Here is a 24,491-nt window from a genome sequence, read left to right as displayed (position 1 = left end):
CCTGGAGTCAAATCCCAATTCAACCAATCCTAGTTTAACCAACCCTCTATATGAATTTGGGAAAGCTAAAAGGGAATAAAGAGAAGGGAGGGGAAATGGGAATAGAAAAGACAGACTAAATCAGACGTAATTTTCCTATGTTCATATGTGAATACACGACCACTGTAACTCCACATATTTACAACCAGAAGTGTGGGATCCTAATTAGAATAAGTTTCACTTCATGTATGTATAATATGCCAATGTATACTCTACTGTCATATATATCTAAAAAGACCAACAAAAATAATTTGGGAAAGCTGTTTGGCTGAACTATTCCTCAGTTTCCTCATTTGTGAAGTGAGGATATTAATAGCACATATGTCAAAGAGTTATTATCAGGATATTAAAATAAAATCTTTGCTACATGTCTGCCATAAACTAAGTATTTATATATATATATATATCATGATTATTATATGGTATAGATAATAATTACTGCCTTCAAAAGCTTAATGTTTCAGCTGCTATCTAAACAATTTCCATTTAATGTTATTGTAACTGTCATAACTGCTCTTTAAAATATAGATTGTCATTCCACTTCGAGTGCATTTGATAAGCATTAGCTAATTTAAGTAACTCACCCCCTCACCCAGCTAGTTAGTGTCACGATAGGAAATTTAACCCCATGGATCTTAATCCAAAGTCTGGCTTGCTATCACTACAGCACTCTGCCTTTACAATGTATTCTTTAGTCCATTGTGGGATTTTAGAGTATTTGCAGTTTTTCGCTATTAGAACCTAAACTCTGATAAGCACTTCTGTGAATCAAACTTTTTCCATCATTTCTGATTTTTTTTAATAGAATAGATTCATGGATGGTGAATTATGAAACCAAAAAGTGAATATGTCTGAGGTTCTCAACACATGTATCTGAATTGCCTTTTCCAGTGGTTATACCTGTTTACATTCTTACCACCATAATGTCAAAGGGGTCAATTTCACGACACTCTCAACAGCACATGATCACATCTGTAATTCAGAAGTGGGTGAAACATGTTGTCTTGAGTGTAGATTTGGAAAATTCTTGACCATCTCATTCTCTTCATTGATTTCTGTGATGAAATTGTTTTTTCTGTAAAGCTCTGAGCTCTTTATCACTAGAAAAATTATTAAATGACAGGGCAGATAATCATCATTCAGTAAAAGTGGTCATTTACTCCAAGCATAAATTTAGATTCTGTAAAGTGTGAACCTTTCACCTATCTTGCTTACTGCATGGAGTTATAGGAGATAATGCATGTGGAAGTTCTTTAAGAATTGGAAGAAGCACATTATCACATAGATACACTGAGGGATCTCTGCCTTTAGTGAGTGATTGGTATGAGTCCATTACTCTGTGATCATATTATTTTATTTGATCCTGACAAGCTATTAATTATTTTATTTACAATTTTTGGAAATACTATTAATGTTATCTCACCAAAGAAAATACCCAGGATCACAAAACAAGCAAGGTAAATGCCATCAGTCATGTGGAGTGATTTCCCCCTGAGGTATCAGGAGATCTGCTACAAGGATTTCAGAATGTTTTCTCAGCAGTTTCATACCGTGACCTCTGTCTGTATCTTTCCCCAGAAAAGGAAGGCTAATGATCCTCCTTCTTTTCCCCTTATATTTCTTAAAAGTAAGTGTTCCCTAAGTTCAAGAATGTGTTTTTAATTGAAGAATTAAAAACATGATATTTTGACCTTAGAAATAGTCTTTTTTGAACTTAGATCCTCATATGCCTTTATAAAATGATTTCTAAGGAAATAGACCTTAATTTCTCAACAACACGCTTAAAATTATAAACTACAGTTGACAAGAACCCTACAGATCTCTGGTCCTGTCCCCTTCTTAGATCTAAGTGTGAATTTCTTATGTGTGATATTTGACGTGGGCTTGCATCCTTTGCTTGAATATTTCATTGACAAGGATTTTCCAAGGTCGTGAGGAGCAGGTTCAAAGTGTTAGAAAGCCATTGATTATATACTGAGTCAAACTGTATCCCTGTAACTTCCACCTAATGATGGTGCTTCCATAACTAAACATATTAGCATCCCTTCTAATGACCCTTTGAGGTTTCAAAAATAGTTAAGTCTTGTTCTCCCCAGACTAAATATCCCACCTGATCAGGTATTCTTTGTATGACCAAATTTATAATCTTAATATCCCAGGAAATCAATACTCCTGAGTTTGAAATACCCCTTTTAACATATGGCACATAGGACAGACCATACTCCTCAAAAAAAGAAGTGACTAGTTCAAGGGACATTGCCTCCTCCCTGAGTCTGTTATTATTTTTCTATTAATGTACCTGAACTGTTAATGTTTTCAACAGATGCATCATGGCTATTGACTCCTAAATTGATACCATATTTTCTCAAGGAAACCTCACCCTGTGAGCCTTCTTATCACCAGAATTCCCTTCAGTCAGGTCTCTCATCTTGTACCTGCTGGTTTGGTTTGGGCTTTTGGAGAAGACCCCTGCTGGCCTTCAATAATCCCCTTACTTTCCTTAGTGCTCACCAAATGTCATTGTGTAGGTCATCTCAAGCACATCCCTCTGTGGTTTCTAAAAACAACATTTTTTCTGGGACTGAAGGTTTTCACTCTTTTCAGTTTTCTTGGAACTTTCCGTTCTAATTCTGGTTTCCCTTTTCTCTTGACAATCTATGGTTTAACTTTTCCAAAAATATAACATTCATTGGTAGACAATAACAAAGCCAACTAGTTATGGAGCAGCCCAGTTGGTTGCTCTGGAAAGAATAGCAAAGAAGTTACCTTTCGTATCATAGCTAGGGAAGACCTTAGCAATTCGAACATGGTTCAAGGTTACACACATCAGTGAGAACTGGCACTAAAGCCACTAATGCATCTGAACTCTACCTGCTATTGACTCTCTCTTGTACATAGTAATTATTTATGATGTTGTGGTCAGAATTATAATTTTAGAACTTTCTTTATGGAATTATATTGTAGAAATTCAGATCGTGGAGCCACACATATCTCCTCTTTTAGTATAATTTCTTTCTTATTTTCTGTCTTTCTTGGGTGGAGTCTTCTCTTTAAAGGTTACTAAAACTTAAATGTTTAACTTTTTTTTTTTTTTTTTTTTTGGTGCTAGGGATTGAACCCAGGGCCTTGTGTGAGGCAAGCACTCTAACAACTGAGCTATATCCCCAGCCCATTAACAATTTATTTTAAATAAGTATTTATTAAGCATCTAATAAATGCAGAGATGAAGAAGAGAGCATCATTGATAGTGGCAGGGGGTGGCCTTAGCAAGAGTGATAACACAAGAGTAAGTAATTGTTAGCTTTCCTGCAACCACCCATATTTGTTCAATGAACTCTGGCAGGTGCCTGGTCCTCTCTAAATGTAAGGTAACCCACAGAAAGATAAGATAATAATATCTACCTTTTAGGATTATCATGAGGGAAGAAGTTACACATTGCATGCAGAGTCCCTGGTTCATGGTAATACCCCATGGCTCTGTCAATCCTTCTGTGTGACTAGCTAGTTTAACCTTTCATACTTATAAGGTGAGGCAAGCACCAGGGAATATAGGTTACTGGTGAGTATTCTACTTTTAAGCAATTTCAAACTCCAACATGTAATGGTTAGAACTCAAGTTTCTCATCATTTATAATTCTCAACATTTTCTTTTTTAAATCAAAGTTTATTTAAATTTTTAAGAATTGTTATGTAATAATTAAGACTTACAAGTTAATTTTTGATGTGGAAGCTTCTGATATATGAGCCCCATATTTGTTCTAGTGCAATTGACAGAAAAGATCTCCTCTTCTTCCTTCTTTTTCTTCTTTACACCCAACCCAGTCAGCAGCTAACAGCAAGAAGACAGCAATTGAAGAGGATCCTGAGAAAGCTTTGCCCTGGTTAAAGGATTTCACCAGTCATGTGGTTAATCCATGATAGAACCTTGGAGATTGGAGGGCATTTCATGCATGTTATCTCATTTGATAGGGCAGAAGCTTATCATCTCTTTGTTCTTCCCTCTTATTTCTTAGCCCATTTAGATAAGCATTTCGGCATATTATTTGCAGATCTTTCCCATTTATAAACACAGGGAACAGAGGAGTTAAAAGTCTGGGGCCTCCAGTATGTCAGAAATATGGTGATGTGTCAAAATGTGGCAAGTCCTCTGTGAATCCATGTACTATTTACACCAAGTCCTCATAAGGAGCGTGGCTGTGTGGCTTGTGAGCAATGCCTGCTGCTTATTTTTTTTACTTGCATCTTATGGGAAAGTTGAACTGTGAACCTGAAAGTTTAAAATGTGAAAATCAAGAAGAGCAATATAAGGAGCCATGAAGAGGGTTGTGTTGATAAGGGCTCTTTGGGAATTGAGGAGATGAAGTAGACAGAGAAGGAAAGGATAGAGAAAAAGAAAGTGATTTCTCCAGCAGATTTAATGCTACGACTTTAAAAGCTAAGTACAGTCAAGGCCAAAGGATAAATCGATTGGATACTGATATGTATTTAAAGGAAAAACACACATTCTCTACACTTCAAGGAATCTCTCTTCAGGCATTAGTGTGTAAATATCACTGAAAATGCCCAATACCACCAAAAGAGCTCATGAGCAGGGAGTTAACATAATTCAGTTTTTTCAATAAACAGCTTGAATAGGAATATTACATTTCAGAACATTAAAGTCAGTATTAAAAAAAAAAACCTAGTATCTTCCACTGAGTATTCATCCGTAAAGAAAATCATCACAAATAATCATCAGATATGATTTTAGCCCACACTTGTTAGGGAGATAATTGACTTATGAAAGAAGAAAATCATGCAATTTTATGATGATTTGTCATTCGATGTTTTCAAGAACAAAGATGTCAATTTTCATAAATGCAATTTAAATCTCTGCTCTGCACCTATCTAAATTCAAGGGATGCTTATCAGGGAATCGTGTGCTATCTTAAATCCAAATATTTATTTGCCAACACCAACCACCAATCAGAAGTTGAATATGACCACTACTTTACTCTGACTTAGAATTAAATAGGGTGAAAAGATTTTCACCTTATTAATAAATGGCATACTCTCCTCTTCCCTGAACATGACTGTTGCAAGCCTGGCTTTCTTCAGAGTCCTCTCCAACCACATTACTGCTTTCATCAACAGACAAACTGCAACATTAGACTCCCCCTCAAAATCCAAGTCAATCTGCCTACAGCTTGTCCAGGGTCAAGCAGATACATTAAAAAGCATATCCAGTTCCCCTTTCATATCTCATTTCCCCCAAAATGTACTTGTAGTATTTTAAAATATCCCCACAAGGTGGCAGAATTGTAACACGTTGAGATTGATGAGCCTCTACTGAGACTGATTTTTTTTTTTAATTGTTTAACACATTTCAGAGATCAGTGTTTCCAAAACAGCATAGGAAAAGCATCACGTCCATAAAGACTCCCCTCAAGCTCTTGTAGGTGAGAGGAGGAAAATTCATCTTGCAATGAGCCATCTTTAAATTGAAATTACCTAATGAGATCTTTCCTCCCACTCCTCTGGCTTAGCTTAGATTTCTATGGGAAGCAGAGTTGAAAATGTCCTTACTGTCAAGATCATTTCATTCTTGTGTGTAGTGCAGGCATTTTCTGATGCATCTCACATGTTTCCTTTTAAAATGTTAGAAGGGAGAGAGAAGCTGGAGCTGCAGGGGGAGCAGCTCCACCCTCTGGGGGACTGAGAGAGGAGGAAGGGAAGCTGCAGCAACAGCAAGCAAACCTCTGGAACAGCGCTGCCCTGCACCCATCCTGATTTCAAAATCAGATTCAGTTCACCCCAGAGAAGGTGATGCAAAGCAGACATGATTCAGTCCAGGCTCCCTTCAACCAAGCAAGGGGAGAGATCCAGGTGGTACCAGAACATTACCACACTAGAGATTAGAGGATTTTCTTCCTCCTTAAATCCTAAAGTAGATACATATAAAAACCCTCTTACACTAGCATTTCTCAGTCCTTTTCCAACTGCCAATTTTATAAAGGAGGCGATAGATATTTTATTAAAGAAATATCTATAATATGCATCTGATTGCAAGTCGATATTAGTGTCAGTTTGGATGTCTTCAAAGAAGAGTGAATTTACCATCCTGGCTTCTACTTTGAGGTTACCCACTAATCAGTTTGTTCCCACTGGCTGCTACAGCTTAGGCTAATTGGAGTACACCATTATATTAAACACTGCTTTTTCCTGCTTTTCCAGATCCACCCTTTTCAAAAGAAAAAAATGGGAATTTTGAGGAAAGTTCTTCATTTCAAGTAGGGTGCTCATGGTTCTTAGAAGGGCCTTGACAAAGTCCCTGTACTTTTCTGGACAGTTCTTTTCCTAAAATGACTTAAGCAGGGCCACTTCCATCTTGAAAATCTGATAGTATGTGATAAAGAACTGTTGATGAGCTCAGTACCTGTTTTGGAAACACCTGTCTAGCTGGCAAAGTTATCATGGTGTTTGGGCCTCCATGTAACAGATAAAGACGAAAGGTCTCCACAGCATACAGATGCCACCAGTAAAACACCCAATCTTTGCAACTGCCATGTGATCTGTTTCAAGACCACAATAGAATAGGGTTTTATTTTATTCAAAATCAAATATGATTTTCTATGCTTTTCTATTATGTCTACATACAGTAACTGAACAAGTAGCTGCAATAGTAACAATAATAGGATCATAACACTCTGTGGTTTCCTTTTAGGTGACATTATTGCTCCCTAATTCCTCAGTATCCATTGACCTTTTCAGTTTCTCCGTTTTTCAAAGATGAAGGTTTAAAGATGTGTTAGTGAAATTCTGTCCCCGAGGACTCACAGCACATAGGATTCTCTTAGAGGTTTCTGAGAACTGTAGGCTACATGTGTTTTTTGAGAAGGTCCTGTGTACAGGAAATATTGCAAAAGATTGATAAATGATCCCAGTTCTATTAATAGTCACTGAGGGCTGAGGCATTAAGCCACCAGAGCCTTTCCATTTGTGCTCTCACTGTGGGCAGTGGAAATAAGGTGCCGTGAGGAGCATTTTCCCTTCCTACCCACTGGGTTTTTGCATTGCTATATGAATTTTAGCCACAGTCTGCTCTTTATAACTGACCATCTCCTGGGAAGCCAAGAAGAGAAATACTTCCACGAAGACCAATTTTACAGCATTTCGAAACACTTTAAGCCCTTTACCTGCTGTGGCAGAGTGTTGCATTTGACTAAACTCAAGAGAAAAGAGAACAAGGCTATTCCTCAAGTAAAATTTCCTGTGTACTGATGAGTCATCTCAGAGGTACATTGGAACACTCTGCATCCAAAGCAAGCCCTGGGCTGTTTGGAAACCTCTGCTGACTCAGCACTCACTTGGGCAGTGGTCCATCCAGAGCTATTAAGCTCAGATCTTAAAAACAGATGTGCCGGGCAGAGTGCACAGGTTATTGATTTTCTCATGTACTGCGTGTTCTAAAAGACATCTTAAGCTGCCTGTACATGGAGCTATCTTGTGAAAATAGAGAACAGAGAAAGAGGTTTGTGGATTTGGTCATATGCAGAGCCTTGATTACTGGATTCTTTGATATAGTAGCCTAATATGGTACACATAGCCAGGATCGATTGTATAATTTGCAAGGTTCAATGCAAAATGAAAATGTAGGGCCCCCTGATCAAAAACTGTTCAGGATTTCATGATGGTGAGGGCAGAACATTAAATCCAGGGAAAGCACAGCTCTGTACCTAGCTGTCCCTCTTAAGCACCCCAGGAACCTCATCTTTGAACAGGAGCAGTGGAAATGCTGTATGGTAGTTTACATTAAAAAAAAAAAAATGTGCTGTGTTGCCTAGCAACTGACTAAGGACCTGAATGGGCTGACTTGCAGGTTTAGATACACCATCTTGAAAGTCTAAATTCATGGCAACCTCCTAGTAGACTGATAATTTTTAAGGAAAAGTAATATAGTGGGAGATGGAAATGGGAGGGCAGAAAGGAACTCTTTTTCCTACTCTTATAATGCAGGTGGCTAGCTTGTCGTTTTCCTTGTTCAATCTTCCAAGAATAAGATTCTTCATAAGTGAAATAAATGTGAAGAAGAAATTATAGTTTCCTCTGAAATATAAACAAGATTTTTCCTTAGAGGATAACAAAAATATGAATTAATCAATAAATTTTTGAGCACACGAATTTAGCAATTCAAAGGTGTGATATAGAAAAACTGATTCACATTCACTGAGCAATTAATAACAAGTACCTGCTATACTATAGATTACAGAGATGAATAATAGTTTTTATTCTTAAGGAATTATACCTAGACATGAAGATAATATGTAATAAACAAACAGCAGTGTTGCCTATTTAAAAAAGAGACCTCATAATCACCTCTCTTTCTCTCCTTGGTGTTTTACAGGGACCTTGTGCTGCAGAATCAGAACCAGCTCTTTTGATGGGGAGCAAGCAGTTCGGACTTTCAAAAAACAGTCACATTGCAATTGCCTTTGATGACACAAAAGTTAAGAACCGGTGTGTATTATTCTGAGATATTGCCCAAGAACTGGTAAATGAAATATTGAATAGTCATGTTTAATCAAATTTCATCAACTACATTTACTAATTAATGAAATTATTTTTTATTTACTTTTAATTTTCTGAATACAACTGAGAATAAAATTATATTTGTCTGGGCCTAAAGAGCTCCATCTAGGAAATCAGTAGTCCAAGGCAAGCCCCGTCAGAGAAGATTTTACCTATGTTATGAAAATAAACCCAGAAGTTGACGCCCCTCCATCTTAGCATAACAATTCTCTTATTTTCCTCTTTCCCTTCACATGCTTGAATTTCACAGCCTTACAATTGAATTGGAAGTGCGAACCGAAGCTGAATCAGGCTTGCTTTTTTACATGGCTCGGATCAATCATGCTGATTTTGCTACAGTTCAGCTGAGAAATGGATTGCCGTACTTCAGTTATGACTTGGGGAGTGGTGACACCAACACCATGATTCCCACCAAAATCAATGATGGCCAGTGGCACAAGGTAACCATGCCCAGGACTTGGCAACCCTCTCTGCAGGGGTCCTGGTGGCAGCCATGGGTGTTCCCGAGGTGCCAGCACTATTTTGCCAGTGCAGGCACTAACCCTCATGCTGCTGGAATGTGGCAGAGGTTAAAAATAAAGTAAATGCTGTATACCACTTACACAACCTTGGAAAATGTGATCCTATCCTGGGTGGGTTAATATTTGGCCACTTACAAACCTGATCATGGTACTCCAGGTTTCTGCCATTGTTTCACGACTGTGGCTCCCGAACATATGTCCACAAACTGGGCCAAGGGGTTGAAGACATTCTCACTGCTCTGAGTAAGAATTATAGGATACAGCATGTGTTAATCATGAAGTTTTGGGTAGTAGATATAGAGGAATAATATTTATTTTTGAGATTATATGTTCCTATTTCGAAGGTACTGTAAAACCTCTCTTTTAATAAATAGAATTTGGCCAAAGTAAAAGTTGGCTACACTCAGATGGGGGCTTAAGACTTGGGGGGTCTGAAAACCAAGAGTCTGGGAATCTCTACAGTGTTGTGTTTAAAGGACCCTAAGGTACCATTTCCACTGATAGTCATTTGGAACAACTTTAAAAGGCTGGCCTTACACCCAGAAACTGGTGCTATTATGGGCACAGAAGGCTCATTTGACAGCTTACAATCGTCTTTGGCATGACTGCAAGTAGATAATATACTGCCTGATTAAAACAAAAACTCAAAATTTGTCTCTGCACCTGTGATACCCTATTAAGTAAAGTTTCCCTGGGTATACCAATAAAATGCTTAATTTTCAGAGCAGGATATTATTAGATGTTAGATTTGATGTATTAACCTACTTTGACTTGTCATATCATATAGAAAGCCAAAGAACATTAAAAAAAAAATACAAGACAAACTCCAATTCAACCAATTTGTCTCAGAAATAAGAAATGCAATCTTTATATTTGATTGGAAGTTTATGGATAGCAAATAGTGATCTCAATGGAGGGGTTCCCGTTAAGATTTATTCTTATCTCTGGTTAATAGGATAATAAATATGATACTTGAGAAAAAGTCACATTTGAGGCCATAAAAAGGTTAGGATTAAGAGAGGAACTTAAATATGATAATTACCCAAATTAAAAGCAGATTTTATTTTTGAAGATTTTAAAATTACTTCCCAAACTAGAATAGATAACCTATAAAATGAGGTGTTAAATTACCCTAGTCCTGATCCAGACTCATTTTTAAGCCATTGTTGGGCCCCAGCATTCCATAGGCTTACATAATCCCCTGGTTAAATTTAGATTCTATACTCAAGCCATTTTTCACACCCCCCTTCTTTTATTCTGTCCTGAAGATACTTCCTTAACTGCCATAAATTCAGCATCAGTAGGGTTTCCATCTTCCTCCCTGACTTTGGACTAATCAGCTGCTGCAGAAATTACAGTACCTCCCCTGTGCACTGCTCTCCTTCTAGTTCTGCACACAAGAAAGGCCTGTAGCAAGTAGTCAGTGGCATTAGGAGTACAGGTTTTGCTCAGATTAATACATTATTACAACTAGACACGAATTCTGCAGTTCACTTAATTCATAGCAGTGCTATCAGTCTGCAAGTTTCCATACAACACGCCTATCTCTTGAGACATATGCACACTTGGAAAGCTCTAGAAGCAACTTCAATCTAAAACTTACCCAGAAAAAGGTGGTGACTTTTCAGTAATGATAGTCATGGAAAAGACAAAAGTTTGAAATATTATGTTAAATGGGTGTATACTCCTTTATGTTACACCTTAGCCCATAAATTATTTCACCTTTTCTTATGAATATCACACAAGTTCTTATGTTTTTTTTTTAATTTTTTAGTTGTAGATAGACCTTTATTATATTTATTTGTAAGTGGTGCTAAAAATCGAACCCAGTGTCTCACACATGTCAGGCAAGTGTGCTACTGCTGAGCCACAGCCCCAGCCCCAAATTTTTATGTCTTATACTGTGCATAATTGAAATTCATTTAAGATTGGCATTAATGACTTTTTTCAATTTTGTAGATTAAGATTGTGCGAATTAAGCAAGAAGGAATTCTTCATGTAGATGATGCCTCCAACAGAACCATCAGTCCCAAGAAAGCAGACATCCTGGATGTTGTGGGAATGCTGTATGTTGGTGGGTTACCCATCAACTATACCACCCGAAGAATTGGTCCAGTATGTGTCAAATTCCTTCCTTGTTGCCTAAATATATAAGTTACTTATTTATGTATGTATTTTTAAATTGTTAGATCATGTGGGCTCGTGATCATTTACAGGCGGGTTGGAAATCATCTTTCTTGAGAAGTGATGGAAAGTTTTCTAGAAAAATTTAACTGTGTGTGGTAATGTCACTGAGCACTGGACCCTGGAGCCCAACTCCCTTGCTTTAAATATTTGCCTAAATTTTTTTTTTTTTGAGAGAAAGAGAGAGAGAGAGAGAGAGAGAGAGAGAGAGAGAGAGAGAGAGAATTTTTTAATATTTATTTTGGGCTGACACAACATCTTTATTTTATTTTATGTGGTGCTGAGGATCGAACCCAGCGCCCCATGCATGCCAGGTGAGCGCATTACCGCTTGAGCCACATCTCCAGCCCAGATATTTGCCTAAATATTGACTGACAAGCTGTATGACCTTGAATGTCTTTCTTTAACAAAGTTCCCTCTTTTGCAAAATAAGGTAATGAAAGTACCAGAGTTGCTGTAAAGATGAAATGAGGTAATATATTTTAAGTATTTGAAAGAGAACCAGACATGTAGAAAACACTGGATAAGGAAGATAAAGATGATGGTGTGCATGATACCATTTCAGGACTAGAGACTTAGTGATTAATGGAGAAATATAGTATTCAAAGACTAAACTTATTCAATTTCAGATTCGGAATTTAAAGTCCTCACAATTTTATGAATCAATATTCACAAAATAATTTTTTCTCAGACCTTGTATCCTGGTTTACTTTGAAAAATGTTATTCTGAGCAGCACAGGGGGTCATTGTTTTTAGAGAATGCACTAGATACAAGTGTGATACATTTCTATAGTCAAATTAGAGCACTGATAGCTTTATTCATTTGACAAAGACAATTGCCCTTTGCAGTTGTAATTCTCAGCATTTGGCTTTTCTTGTGAATGATTGCTTTTTTTCATAGCTGTCAGATATGCTACCAACATCTATCAAAATAAGAGTCTCTGAAGTGATAACAGCAAAAAGTGACTAACTTGAATTCCTAAAACCAGATTAAATATAACAGTGCAGCTGGGTGTAGTGGCACACTCCTGTAATCCCAGCGGCTCAGGAGGCTGAAACAGGAGGATCACAAGTTCAAAGTTCAAAGTTCAAAGCCAGCCTCTACAATAGTAAGGCACTAAGCAGCAACTCAGTGAGAGCCTGATTCTAAATAAAATACCTCTGAGTTTAATCCCCAGTACAAGATAGATAGATAGATAGATAGATAGATAGATAGATTGATAGATAGATAGATAGATAGATAGATAGATAGATAGATAGATAGATAGATAGATGGATGGATGTGCCGAGTGTGATGGAGTTATTTCCAAATTCCTCAAGGCCCAAATGTTTCATGCAAACTTCTGAGTTTTATGAGTGTATGTATTTTCTTAGGGGATGGACCATTGAGTTCATTATTTTCAAAAGGAACAAGCACTAAACCAAACCTAATTGCCATTTCAGACAGAATTTGATATAGATCACAACAAAATGTATACATAGTGAGATTAACAAATTATTAATAGGAACATGAAATCAGCAACATAAAATACATGTCAAAAGCTACAATACCTGTGCAGAGCCCATAGTTCTTTCAAAGCAATGGTCACATAATACAACATAGTATGCAGTCTTTAGAAAAGCAGACAGTCCTGTTGGATATAACCTATGGAGAAGCACAACACAAGATTCTCAGAAGCCATGCAGTCCTGGGGTGATGCAGACCCAGGCCTCTCTGGCAAATGCTCTAAGACAACAGACCCAGGTCTCCATGCACCGAGGATCCCACAAATGATTATACTGCACATAAAGATAAAATTCTGCTAAAACTTGGCATTTGTTTCTTCTGCCCTGAATGTTTAGGTGACCTACAGCATTGATGGCTGCATTAGGAATCTTCACATGGAAGAAGCTCCTGTTGATCTTGAACAACCGACCTCTAGCTTCCATGTCGGGACCTGCTTTGCGAATGCTCAGAGAGGAACCTATTTTGATGGGACAGGTTTTGCCAAAGCAGGTGAGGCTCTTCTTTTTCCTTCCTGTTGAATATTCACTATGTGTAAATTCTAACTTCTTACCTGTACCAAGAAGTAAAAGTCCCAGAATCCCAAACGAATCCTCTTTGTGGAAACTTGAATGAATTTCTAGAACTAACAAAAAATGCCTCTTAAAAATTCACATTTTCTTAAAAATTCACATATCTACTAAAAATATTTTTTTTAATTCACATATCTGATTATGATAAGGACTAATAGAAAAAATACAATAAAAAATTGGTTGGGGATTTTATTTTATGTTCCTCATTAAAGACCAATAACAGTAAAATAAATGTAATTCTGAAGAAAAGCTCCATAAGTTTACACTATGTGATTTCTGTATCTTCCAGTTTTCCCTGTCTGCCTTTCTAGATATATGACACTATTTTTCTTTCTTCTTCTTCAATTCTTTGCCAGGCTACATTTTTTTATATATACACACACATTCACACTGCACACATACCTATGCTTATTTCTTACTGACTATGGGGAAAAACTAAAACTAACTTCTCTTTAATAATAACAACAACAACCAAAAAAAAAAAAAAACCTCTCACATTAACATACATTAAGATAGAATGTGCAATACTATGGTTTTGATAGACACATGTATTTATTCATTAAAAAATAGTATGTGAAAATTTTTATGGGAAACAGAAATTAATAAGATGTAGTTCCTTCCTTTAATAATATATTGTCAATACGTAAGATATAATTTGCTCAAAAATCACAAGCAGACAAGTAAAAATGATTCAAAACTATAAAAGCAAAGTTCTATAGATAATAAGAAGAAAGATTAATTTGGGTTGAAAAATCAGGAAAGTTTTAAGGAAGAATTCACATCTAAGTAAAGATTTAGAAGACAGGTGGGACATTCCCATACAAAAGTTGTGAGAGGTGGAAGATTAGGACCCTGTCACAAAGCCTAAGTGGGAAACATCACCTATGCAGAAACAGAAATCAGAGAAACACATGTTAAATACTCAAATATTGCTTGTGTTAAACCCCAAATTTCATGTGCTGTGGAAATCCAAATACTTTCCCAAGACTTCTGCAAATTCAGATGGCTAGCATTCTCTCCTTCAGATGTGACGGCAAGCTTCAATGCAGCCTCTGTAGCTAATGGAATGATTTACCATCCAGCAGAGCTCCTTTGGTTCTGGTTCAAACTGGACCAGAAAATTAATCACTTCCCTAATTTTCAACAATTTCTCATCTTCTCCACACAGCACAGTACAATTTACATAAGACCTGGTGGTCCAAGGAGATTACGTAACTGGAAAACACAACTTAGATTTAACCTTTGACTTCTTTGTTCTTTAAAGCTTGCCAGCCATCCAATCACTGGAGAGTTTTTATTGGCCTCTACACGCCCTCTGTCCTTAGCTGAACTGTTCCATGTCATCCTTCTCTTCTTACTTTTCCCTTTCTGTTTTACTTTGCAAAATAACTCAGCTTCTTCTACCCTTGATTTTTTAAAACTGCTGTAAATACACCTTTGCCCATCCAGAACCATCCAGGTTATCAGAACAGTCTTTCACATAACAGGTTTCACCCTTCACTATCAATGGTTGTGGTTATACGCTGAATTTCTTCTTGTCTAAATAAATAGAAGACATACAGAAATTTTCCATAAGTCCTTTCCTAATATGTCATGCAGTTCATGTAGCCTAGAATAATCACTTTGTTTATATGAGAACTACCTTAAATACATGTTAAAAGACTAAATAAAGCAATTGATCAAATATATAAAATTATAGAGAAAAAAATTAACTAGTGAACTAGAAAAGTCCATTTATAATCCAGAATCTTCTCATCAAAAATTATATTTGCAGTTTCTATCTTTATTAATAAAATATTTAGTAACTTGTATAGTCTTTCAGATCATGTGGTATCATTTAGAGTGCCTCAATAAAATTTTACTCATTAGTCTTTGAAATACTTAGTCCAACAGACAGACTTCTACACAATAATCCTACCTAGCTTTAAGGTTCTTTGATTCAATCTCAGTGTGTGTTCATTCATTAATTCAACAAATATCTATTAAACTTCCAGTATATGCTAGATACTTTGATATGCCCAGGAATAAAATGTTGAGCAATATAGACAATCTATACCCTCATTCTGGAAGGAAAGACAGCCAAGGAAATAAGTTAAACTATAAAATATAATACTAACACAGTGGTGGAGGGATAGGTCTGGAACTTCAGCCTCAGTTAGGTAGCATGAATTGAAATCTAGTAAAACCAATACACTATACAAATTTAAATTAGTAATGCCTACACTCTAATTCACATTTAAAAAAAAAACACTTTATTTTACAGTTGGTGGATTCAAAGTTGGATTGGACCTTTTTGTAGAATTTGAGTTCCGCACAACCAGAACAACTGGGGTTCTTTTGGGAATCAGCAGCCAAAAAATGGATGGGATGGGAATTGAAATGATTGATGAAAAGGTAAGTGACAGCAACCCAAACACTGTTTTGTTTATGACATCATTGTTCATGTGTTGTGAACTCCATTTTGAAATCTTGACATTTTCTTTATTGTCAGAAAGCTCAATTGCCTTTTTCCATTCTTCTGGATTATCTCAATTTGTGTGTTTTCAGCATAAATATTCTGTAGGCCAGTATAAACTTTAAATGTGATAAGCGTACAGCAAGGCGACTGGATTGACCAATTATGGACCAAATCATTTTTTTAACTCAAGCTCTTACTATGTTTTCCTAAGTACTCTGTTATTCTCCTCTCCATGAACATGGTCTATGGAGCTATTGATTCCAGTGGAACAAAAGGAAGAGGTTTGGATCATCTATAATCAGTCTACCTCCTATTAAAGGGTAGGCGTCTCTTAGAAGACAGGATGGGCAACATTTTAGTTCTCAATTTTTTATTTGAAAGCATCCAGATACTATTTAAAAAAAAGAACAAACTTATAAAAGTGTTTTGTCAGTTTGCTGACTGTGGATAATCTAGTTCTAAACACCCCTTTAGTCCCTATGACCAACAACCTGCAGTGAGATGACCTGTTTTTATATACTTTGTACTATGGGGATCTGGCAAAAAGAGGAGGCAAAGAAGGACATCTCACAAGTTTTCTATTTGGGTATTAGTTTCAACTCTGCACATACACTGCACACCCCCATAACCCCCGACTTAAAACACTGTTGCCTCCTAAGAAGAAAAATTACATAGTGACTTAAAATACATATTCCTTTGCCTCCTCTCTCCTTCTCCACAGTCTTCAAACCACCCACAAAAACAACATAACAACAACCACCAAAAAAACAAAACAAAAAAAGACCTAGAAGTTTATAGGTAAAAAAAAAAGGATGAATAAATAAGGCACCCTTAGTAGTTTTGTCAAATTTGTAAACATACTTTTTCTACACCTTTTTAAGCTTTACCACTTGCTCATAACCTTGGTAGTATTGATGTGTCCATGCATCATGTGGTTTCTCATCAGGTTCCTTCAACATGCAAAATCCTGTGATTACAAACTCCACTCAGTATACCAAACTCCTTGCCAACATTTACATCTTTGTACATTTTATAAACTTTCCTACTATTTACTTGCACTTTTAATCTTTTTACAAAACTGTATTTCTTTTCATTCACCTTGTCAAATGCATTGCCAAATTGACTGTTTTTAATATTTCAATATGTTTCTTTTCTTCATCAGCTTCAAAAGAATTCTGACTTCTCAAATTTCAGGGTCCTTGCCGCATTACTAAAAACAGATTTTTCTCATTTAAATGAGAACTTCTAATCTAAATTCTTCATTGTTAGGAATTTAACTGGCCTTCTGGCTCAGGTCTTTGGCACCTGTGACATGAAACGTGCCTCCAAAAGTAATTTATGTAACTCATTCCTGTATATAAAATAGAATCCAGGAAGGAAAACAAATACAATTAAAACATCAAGCGTTTAAATTTTAAAAATCCTTTATAAAGTGAATTTGTAAACCAATTAATAGATCACTTTTTAAACAACATCTTTTAAGAAAGTTTTATAAGATTCACTGAGAACTCTCACACTCTAAAAAAACATGTGGTTATTTTTCTGTGTATACTATATCCTTTTTTTTTTTTTAATGCCTGATTTCAGACTTTTCTGAAAACAGAGCCAGCTTCATGCACCTTGTCTATTAATACCAATGATGCCCAAAAGCAAAGAACATAATTTGTGACTCTGGGTGATCAGATTCATATTTTAATTTCCGTCAAGTTTTTAAATATGTTTAATATGTCCCAGTTGTGTTCACTTCAAATGCTTCCAGGTGACATCTTTCCTAGAGACCTGATCATTTTTGCTCTGTGAACTGTCATGACTCCCCTCTAAGGAAACCATCTGGGACTGTTCACTTTCCTACTTTCTAGCTTATGTTTCATGTGGACAATGGTGCTGGCCGATTCACTGCTGTCTACGATGCTGGGATCCCAGGATATTTGTGTGATGGACGATGGCACAGAGTCACAGCCAACAAGATCAAACACCGCATTGAGCTCACAGTAGATGGGAACCAGGTGGAAGCCCAAAGCCCAAACCCAGCATCTACATCAGCGGATACAAATGACCCTGTGTTTGTTGGAGGTTTCCCAGGTAATGATTGGCTACTCCGGTCAGAATTTCTTTGCACTATTATGTTTGTGGTTTTGAAATATTTATATTTGTATGGGAATGTCCAAAAATGTGTGCCTAAGGACACTTGCTTCTTAACTTTAAGAATCCCCTCACAAATATAACACTTTACCTCAAATTTCCAGTCTATAAAATGAGCATATGACTTACATAGAACACATGGGATTGAACTTTTCATGATGGTCCCCAAAGTTTCATCCAAGAAGAAGTGAAACCTAGAGGAAATGAGTTTGACTTATTAAAGATATGAAGCATTTAATAGCAATTGAGGCCAGAGTTGGTGTTCTTTCTAATTTTTTTTTAAATTAATATACCAGAGGGATCATAAAATGTTGTGGAACTTATTTCCTCAAGTTCTGGAAATCACTGGGTTAAATATAGCTAATTTCCCCCTTAGGTTATTATAGAGTTTATATTTATCTTACAGAGAAACCCAAGCAATAAATCTGCATTCAAAATCTTTCCCCAGAACATTAAACATAGCCTGTGAACCACAGAGAGTTGCTTAAAGTACCCATAAGCAAGAGTCGTCCACTTCATGAGAAATAAGCCCAGTTCCCCCTTAATAAGTACTATAATAACACAAACCCCTAGAATGGTCTTTCATCATTTTGACAAGAGGAACTTTTGTCCTCATTTACATCAATCTCCTTTGCACAACATACACAATTTATATTTTTCAGTAGAAGTCGACAAAGCAAAAGATATAAAAGTAAACGAGGACTAGTTGAGAGCTCCCTTTTCCAACTTGATTCTGGATTTTAAAAAAGACCTACTTCTTCAACCAAGATAAACCCTCTTTTCCATTCACAGTCATGGAATAAGGTCCCAGTTAGCACCAAGTCAGCCTGCTGACAGATGGCCCTCCTTAATAAAGAGAAGAAAATGTTATGTGTGCTTGCAACTTACTGAACATTTTGAGATTTATTTTTCCAATATAAGAAGTGATAAAGTCACCTTTTAAAATCAACCCATATCCTGATTCAATATTTGAAATATTTGATGTTACTTTGTTTCATTAAGTAAAACTTTATAGTTTTAAGTCACCACTATAAATTTTTTCATTCCAATCCACATTATTTGTTTGATGTCTTCAAATGCATAATTCCAGATGTTTCCATATTTCAAAAGTTGGTATTTCTCTCTATAAATCCAGTAAACCAAAAAACAAAATGCCTTGCCTTATACAAGACAGTGTTCCAATTTATTCTTAAACTAACTGTTGACTTTGAAAGAAGTTCTTAGTATTTAATGCAGCAACATTTCAAAACTGAACCCTCAGGGCTAGAGATGTAGCTTAGTGGAAGAGCTGGTCAGCATGTGGGAAGCTCTAGGTTTCATCCCGAAAAGCCAAAAACAAAATAAAAATCCTAAACTCTCTTGTTTTGTCTTTTCAGCTGGCCTCAACCAGTTTGGCCTGACAACCAACATTAGATTCCGAGGTTGCATTCGATCCCTGAGGCTCACCAAAGGCACCGGGAAGCCATTGGAGGTTAATTTTGCCAAGGCCTTAGAACTAAGGGGTGTGCAACCTGTATCATGCCCAGCTGACTAATAAAAATAAGCTCAAATCCCAGAAGCATCTATAAAAACAAGTATATTGACAAAAACAAATCTGTTTTACCTATATATATTAATACAACTAATTTGTGCCCATATATTGAATTCTTTCTATATACAGATGGTGCTAATTCAGACCCCAGATTGAATTTCAATTCAAGTTCTTTCTCAAGTTTATGAATATTAAACCTACTATTTCATTCTAAATAACTGCTTGTTTTGTGTGATTTTTAAAAATAAAAGGCAACTGACCATAATTTATTAATGTATTTGCAGCATGTCGGTCATTTCAGGAAAAAGAGCTCAGATGTAATTTGTGAAGGAAACTTAAAAAAAAAAAAAAAACAACTTACTTCTATTAATACTTTTATCATCAATTTCCAAGCTTTGGCTTTCTGTCCAAGCCATTGAAAACAAGTGGATTTGGCATGTGTGATTAGAAGGAAATCAGCTCTCCTACTCCCTGTGTTTGTAAAAGCATTAGCAAATCATTTCTCTGATCCAAGTTCATTATTAAAGCATTTAACTAGCCATCTGAGTGAATACCTTTTTATGCTGGAGGATGATAGTATAGATCAGATTCAGGGCAGAGAGCTTGTTTACTTGATTTTCTTGTTTGATAATGATTTATAGGCTTTGGGGACATACCAGAACCAAGCTGCAGAATGACAATTAAGCATACATTTCATACCACAGTATTGAGGCTTTGGGCTCTTTACGTTACAGTGAATGTTGCAATCTACACTGCAGTGGACGGGACCCATGCAGAGATGCATCTTCACTTACCAGCAAGCAATCAACCGGAAACTTAAAAGGCATACTTCACTGAGGCTTTTTGATTTGTCATTTGACCAAACAAATTTATATCCTAAAAAAATTCTGTATATTCTTCTCCTTTTACTTACTGTTTTAATCATTTTGAAAGGGGCCTGTGAAAAGACTGGCCTAGATTTTATTCATCAGCTGAAGAAGGAAACATTTCATTTGCTGTATTCAGAAAAAAAAAATGGTTGTAGACTAGTGATTCAGAACACTTGAATGAACAGAAAACTTTCCTCACTATGGAAATTTTAGCCAAAGGAGAATATGTACTCCCACGGTGTTATATGATGTTATCCAGAGGGACATGAAAGGTGCTATTTTGTAATCAAGGTGATGGTGAACCTGCTCTTAGCTTTTTGCCATTGGCTCAATACAGTTTGTCCACAGGATTTTATTCTAGAACAAGAAATTCTCAACCTTGGCTTGGCTCGATTTTCAGAATATTGCCTTGGAATTAAAAAAAAAAAAAACAATACAACTGGTGCCTGGTACAGCAATTCTGATTTGGTTTAGCACACACCCTGGATATGAGGACTTTTAGAGACCTTCCCAGGCAATTCTAAAGTGCTGTCAAGAATAAAAATCTAAAATAAAAATCTAAAATACTAACGTGAAAACTTATCTACCTGTCAACAGTTTTATAGTCACTAGAGAGTGAAACTGTTAGTTCTATCTTCGCCATTTCTGCACACATAAAAAATATATTCTATTGGATCAAGTTAGCCTTTTAATCAACCTTTAAGCAATAAACTGAAAACCAATGTTTTAGAAATAAAACCATTGCTTCTACAGTAAACACTGACATTAACTGTAGGGCTTATTGTGAATATTCAGTGGGATAAAGAAGAATAACAATGCTAAATTCCTTAAATGAAAAGCTAATGCTTATCTTTCTTGAGTCCTGTACAGAAAAATAAATAATTATGAAAGCAAAGATATTTTATGGGTATGCCCAGCCCACTGAAGTCAATTAGTAGACAAATGACTGAGAATGGTAGAATTTGAAGCAACCACTGATATCAATGAATATAATTCTCAATTCTGGCTAGATATTACAAGTGACTTAGTGCTTAAAAAAACAAAGAAAACCTCTTTATATTTGAGTGTCAACCCAGACCAATAAATCATAATTTATGGGTAGGGCCATGACACTGGCATTTTCATAATAATCCCTAGTTGATGCTAATATGTGACTAAGAACCCTGGGCTCCAGCCACCTCCACATTAGGAGGAGGAATTAGAGGGAAGCAGGGGAATTTGATGGTGTGTGCAAAGTTCCACTTTAATAAAATTTTCCCATGTGACCCCAAGAAAGTTGAATCTGGACCCAAGCAGAACTTACTGAATTAAGTTTCAGCAAGATCTCTCCATACTCCATATTCGTTCGTGAATTTCTACTGACAAATATCGTTCCTGTTTTAAGATCAGAAATAGAATATTTGAATTCATTTTTTTACCTCAAAAAAAACCCAACAAATTAATTTTTATACCCAAACAATATAAAATGTTTTCTTTATTCTTATATTCTCAATAATTTCCTCACCCGCTGCCACCCACACCAATCATGAAGAAAGCAGAATATTTGTCATTTATTTTCCAACACCCACTCCTACCAGGTTGTCAACCTACTTTAAAAAGGTGCTTGGCACTTTAGAAGAAAAACAGTCATGAGGGGACTTTTATTGAAGTTACCATGGTGAACACCGCTGACAAAGGAAAATAAAGAAGAGAGCGGATTTCAGCCCCAAATCACCAGAACACTGACAGACACTTAATGCTTCAATTAGCAGTTTTAAATTCTTCTGCATTGATTTAGCCTATTGTCCCCAACTACAAAACCCTTCTGGATTTTTTCACTTACCAAAGGAAAAGAATACTTTGACAAATTGAAAATCTCTTGATTTTTTATGTGAATTATTTACTAAATTATTTTGTGTACAAAATTGGTAAATATGATTAACATGAAAACAAAACATGACAGTCAATCAAGGACAAAGTGTAATCCTCTTTACTACCAATTGGAAAGAATGTGACTTATGGCTGATGTGACTTCTTTTGCTCATGTTTCATTGTCTTTTCATCTCTGTTTAATCTAGAAAGTGATGCAAACATAGGTACTTTCCTCATTGGCTTGATGGCAATCACTAGCACACACCTCAGTCCCAGAGGATACCTGGAGGGACATGCTATCCGAGGCCAGGCCCTGAATTCCAACATTATTCTGGAATCTTGACATGTAGGGTGCTGGCTCAGTTTCACCCTTCAGCATTTGTGTCATTTACCTAAGTAAGCATGACATGTATGCTCATTGACGATGTGAAAATATTATGGAATGGATTGTGTCCCTACAAAATTCACATGTTGAAGTCCTAACTCCCAGGACTTCAGAGTGTATTGTCTTTTGAAGAGGTAATTAAGACAAAACAAGGCCATATGGGTGGGTCCTTCTCCGATATGATCAGCATCCATATAAAGAGAGATGAGGACCCAGACATAGAGAATGAATCATGTGAAGACAACAAAGAGAAAATAGCTGCCTCGGTGCAATGAAAGCAGCTTCCAGAAGAATTCATCTCTATTGACACCTTCATTCCTGTTCTAGCATTCAGAATTGTGGAACTAAAACTTCTGTTGTTACTTTACCTAGTCTGTGACACTTTGTTACAGCAGTACTGGTAAGTTAATCCACAGTGCTTCTTCACTAAAAAGTAAACAATATTTTAAAGTGTAGTCCAACTTTTGATACTCAAACTCTTGAATAGTAACACCCAATCACAAGAACATGGACAGAATTTTTTTAATCATTTTGTTACTTTTTAATTATCTTAGACAAAACAGAAATAATCTTAAGTTTAAAACTTTAGATAAGCATATTATTTAAGATCAATTTATTTAATCCATTTGTATATTTTCTAATAATGCCCATGATCTTAAATATAACTAAAATAAAATGATCGGCTGTTAAAAATCACAAAAGAAATAGCTAAACAGACTTACACTAAATTTGGGGAGCAGGTTTTGAACTAACTTAAGATGCAGCATTCTTTGCAGCGTTAACAGAAGTTATCTGGGGTCCCCTGCTGGGCACCTGAGGGAGATGGGCAATCATTCCGGAAAATGAAGTACCAACGTTAGAAACTGTTGACTGCTTATGGAGAAAAACATTCCACATACATACAAAGACACAGTGAATGGGGGAAAATCCCATCAACTATGGGCTTAAACTCACCAAAGTCCAAAACCTGTAGGTTCATGTGTCATTCAACTACATTTTGCATTGGCAGTTCTGTAGGGTATGTTATATAGGATTATAACCATCATCATTTTTGTAAATGAATTTTTAAAAAATGGTTTATGTATCTTTCAAAAGGTACAGTACAGGCTACCCAACCTCTTTGTACAAAAACACAGGGAGATAAAGAAAGGGAGGGAAGTAGGGAAGAAAGGAGGGAGGAGCAGAGAGAAAGGTGATTTTCACTGTAAATATGCAAATAAAGGCACATTTATTGACAAAATCCTATTGTTTGGTCTTGATATGCCAAGTGTGCATTAATATTTTGATTAAAATTTTAATAATGTACTATGCAATAAAAAATGTACTGAAACTAATGTTATGATCTAATAATCTTATATTTTTTTACTTTAAAATATCAGTTGGGCTGGGCATGGTGGCACGTGCCCGTAATCCCAGAAATCAGGAGGTGAAGTAGGAGGATCACAAGTTGGAGGCAAGCCTCTGCAACTTAGCAAGCCTGTCTCAAAATAGAAAATAAAAAGGGCTGGGGATTTCTCTCAGTGGTAAAATGCCCCTGTGTTGAATCCCTAGTACCCACCCCCCCAAAAAAAATCAGTTGATTTATATTGATAGTTTTTATCTTTTGTTTCTCTATTACAATCAAAAGAAACCTTTACATTATTACATGTAGGCACTTCTCAAAAATACACATTGTAGCAGTGAGTAGTTTAATCCCAGTAAACAAAAAGTAAATTGGATGAAATTTAAAATTTTAATTTCTCTTATGAATTTTTTTTGTATTAGAGGTAATCGTGATGCATCATATTAAATGTTTTATCAAATAAACATATTATGGATCTGATGAGGCAAATGGAAAAAAATTATTCATAACAGCCCAAACAATAAT

At 36.1% G+C, this 24,491-nt stretch overlaps 1 protein-coding gene across 1 annotated transcript in view; it reads left to right on the top strand.

Annotated features, from left to right (window-relative positions):
* Lama2 (laminin subunit alpha 2) overlaps window positions 1–19,737 on the top strand; it is a 572,217-nt gene extending 552,480 nt beyond the window's left edge. Inside the window, exons 57-63 of the mRNA XM_078019194.1 lie at window positions 8,423–8,535; window positions 8,858–9,047; window positions 11,088–11,243; window positions 13,155–13,308; window positions 15,652–15,782; window positions 17,706–17,928; window positions 19,365–19,737. Coding sequence (XP_077875320.1) covers window positions 8,423–8,535; window positions 8,858–9,047; window positions 11,088–11,243; window positions 13,155–13,308; window positions 15,652–15,782; window positions 17,706–17,928; window positions 19,365–19,522 — 1,125 coding nt within the window. The 3' untranslated portion in view covers window positions 19,523–19,737. The remainder of the gene's footprint in view (window positions 1–8,422; window positions 8,536–8,857; window positions 9,048–11,087; window positions 11,244–13,154; window positions 13,309–15,651; window positions 15,783–17,705; window positions 17,929–19,364) is intronic.
* Window positions 19,738–24,491: the final 4,754 nt, after the last annotated feature.

Source organism: Ictidomys tridecemlineatus, chromosome 8 (genome assembly GCF_052094955.1).
Source record: "Ictidomys tridecemlineatus isolate mIctTri1 chromosome 8, mIctTri1.hap1, whole genome shotgun sequence".
In the NCBI taxonomy this organism is placed as follows: Eukaryota; Metazoa; Chordata; class Mammalia; order Rodentia; family Sciuridae; genus Ictidomys; species Ictidomys tridecemlineatus.
The sequence above is the reverse complement of the archived record's forward strand: the minus strand, read 5'-3'. Positions and strand labels throughout refer to the sequence as shown.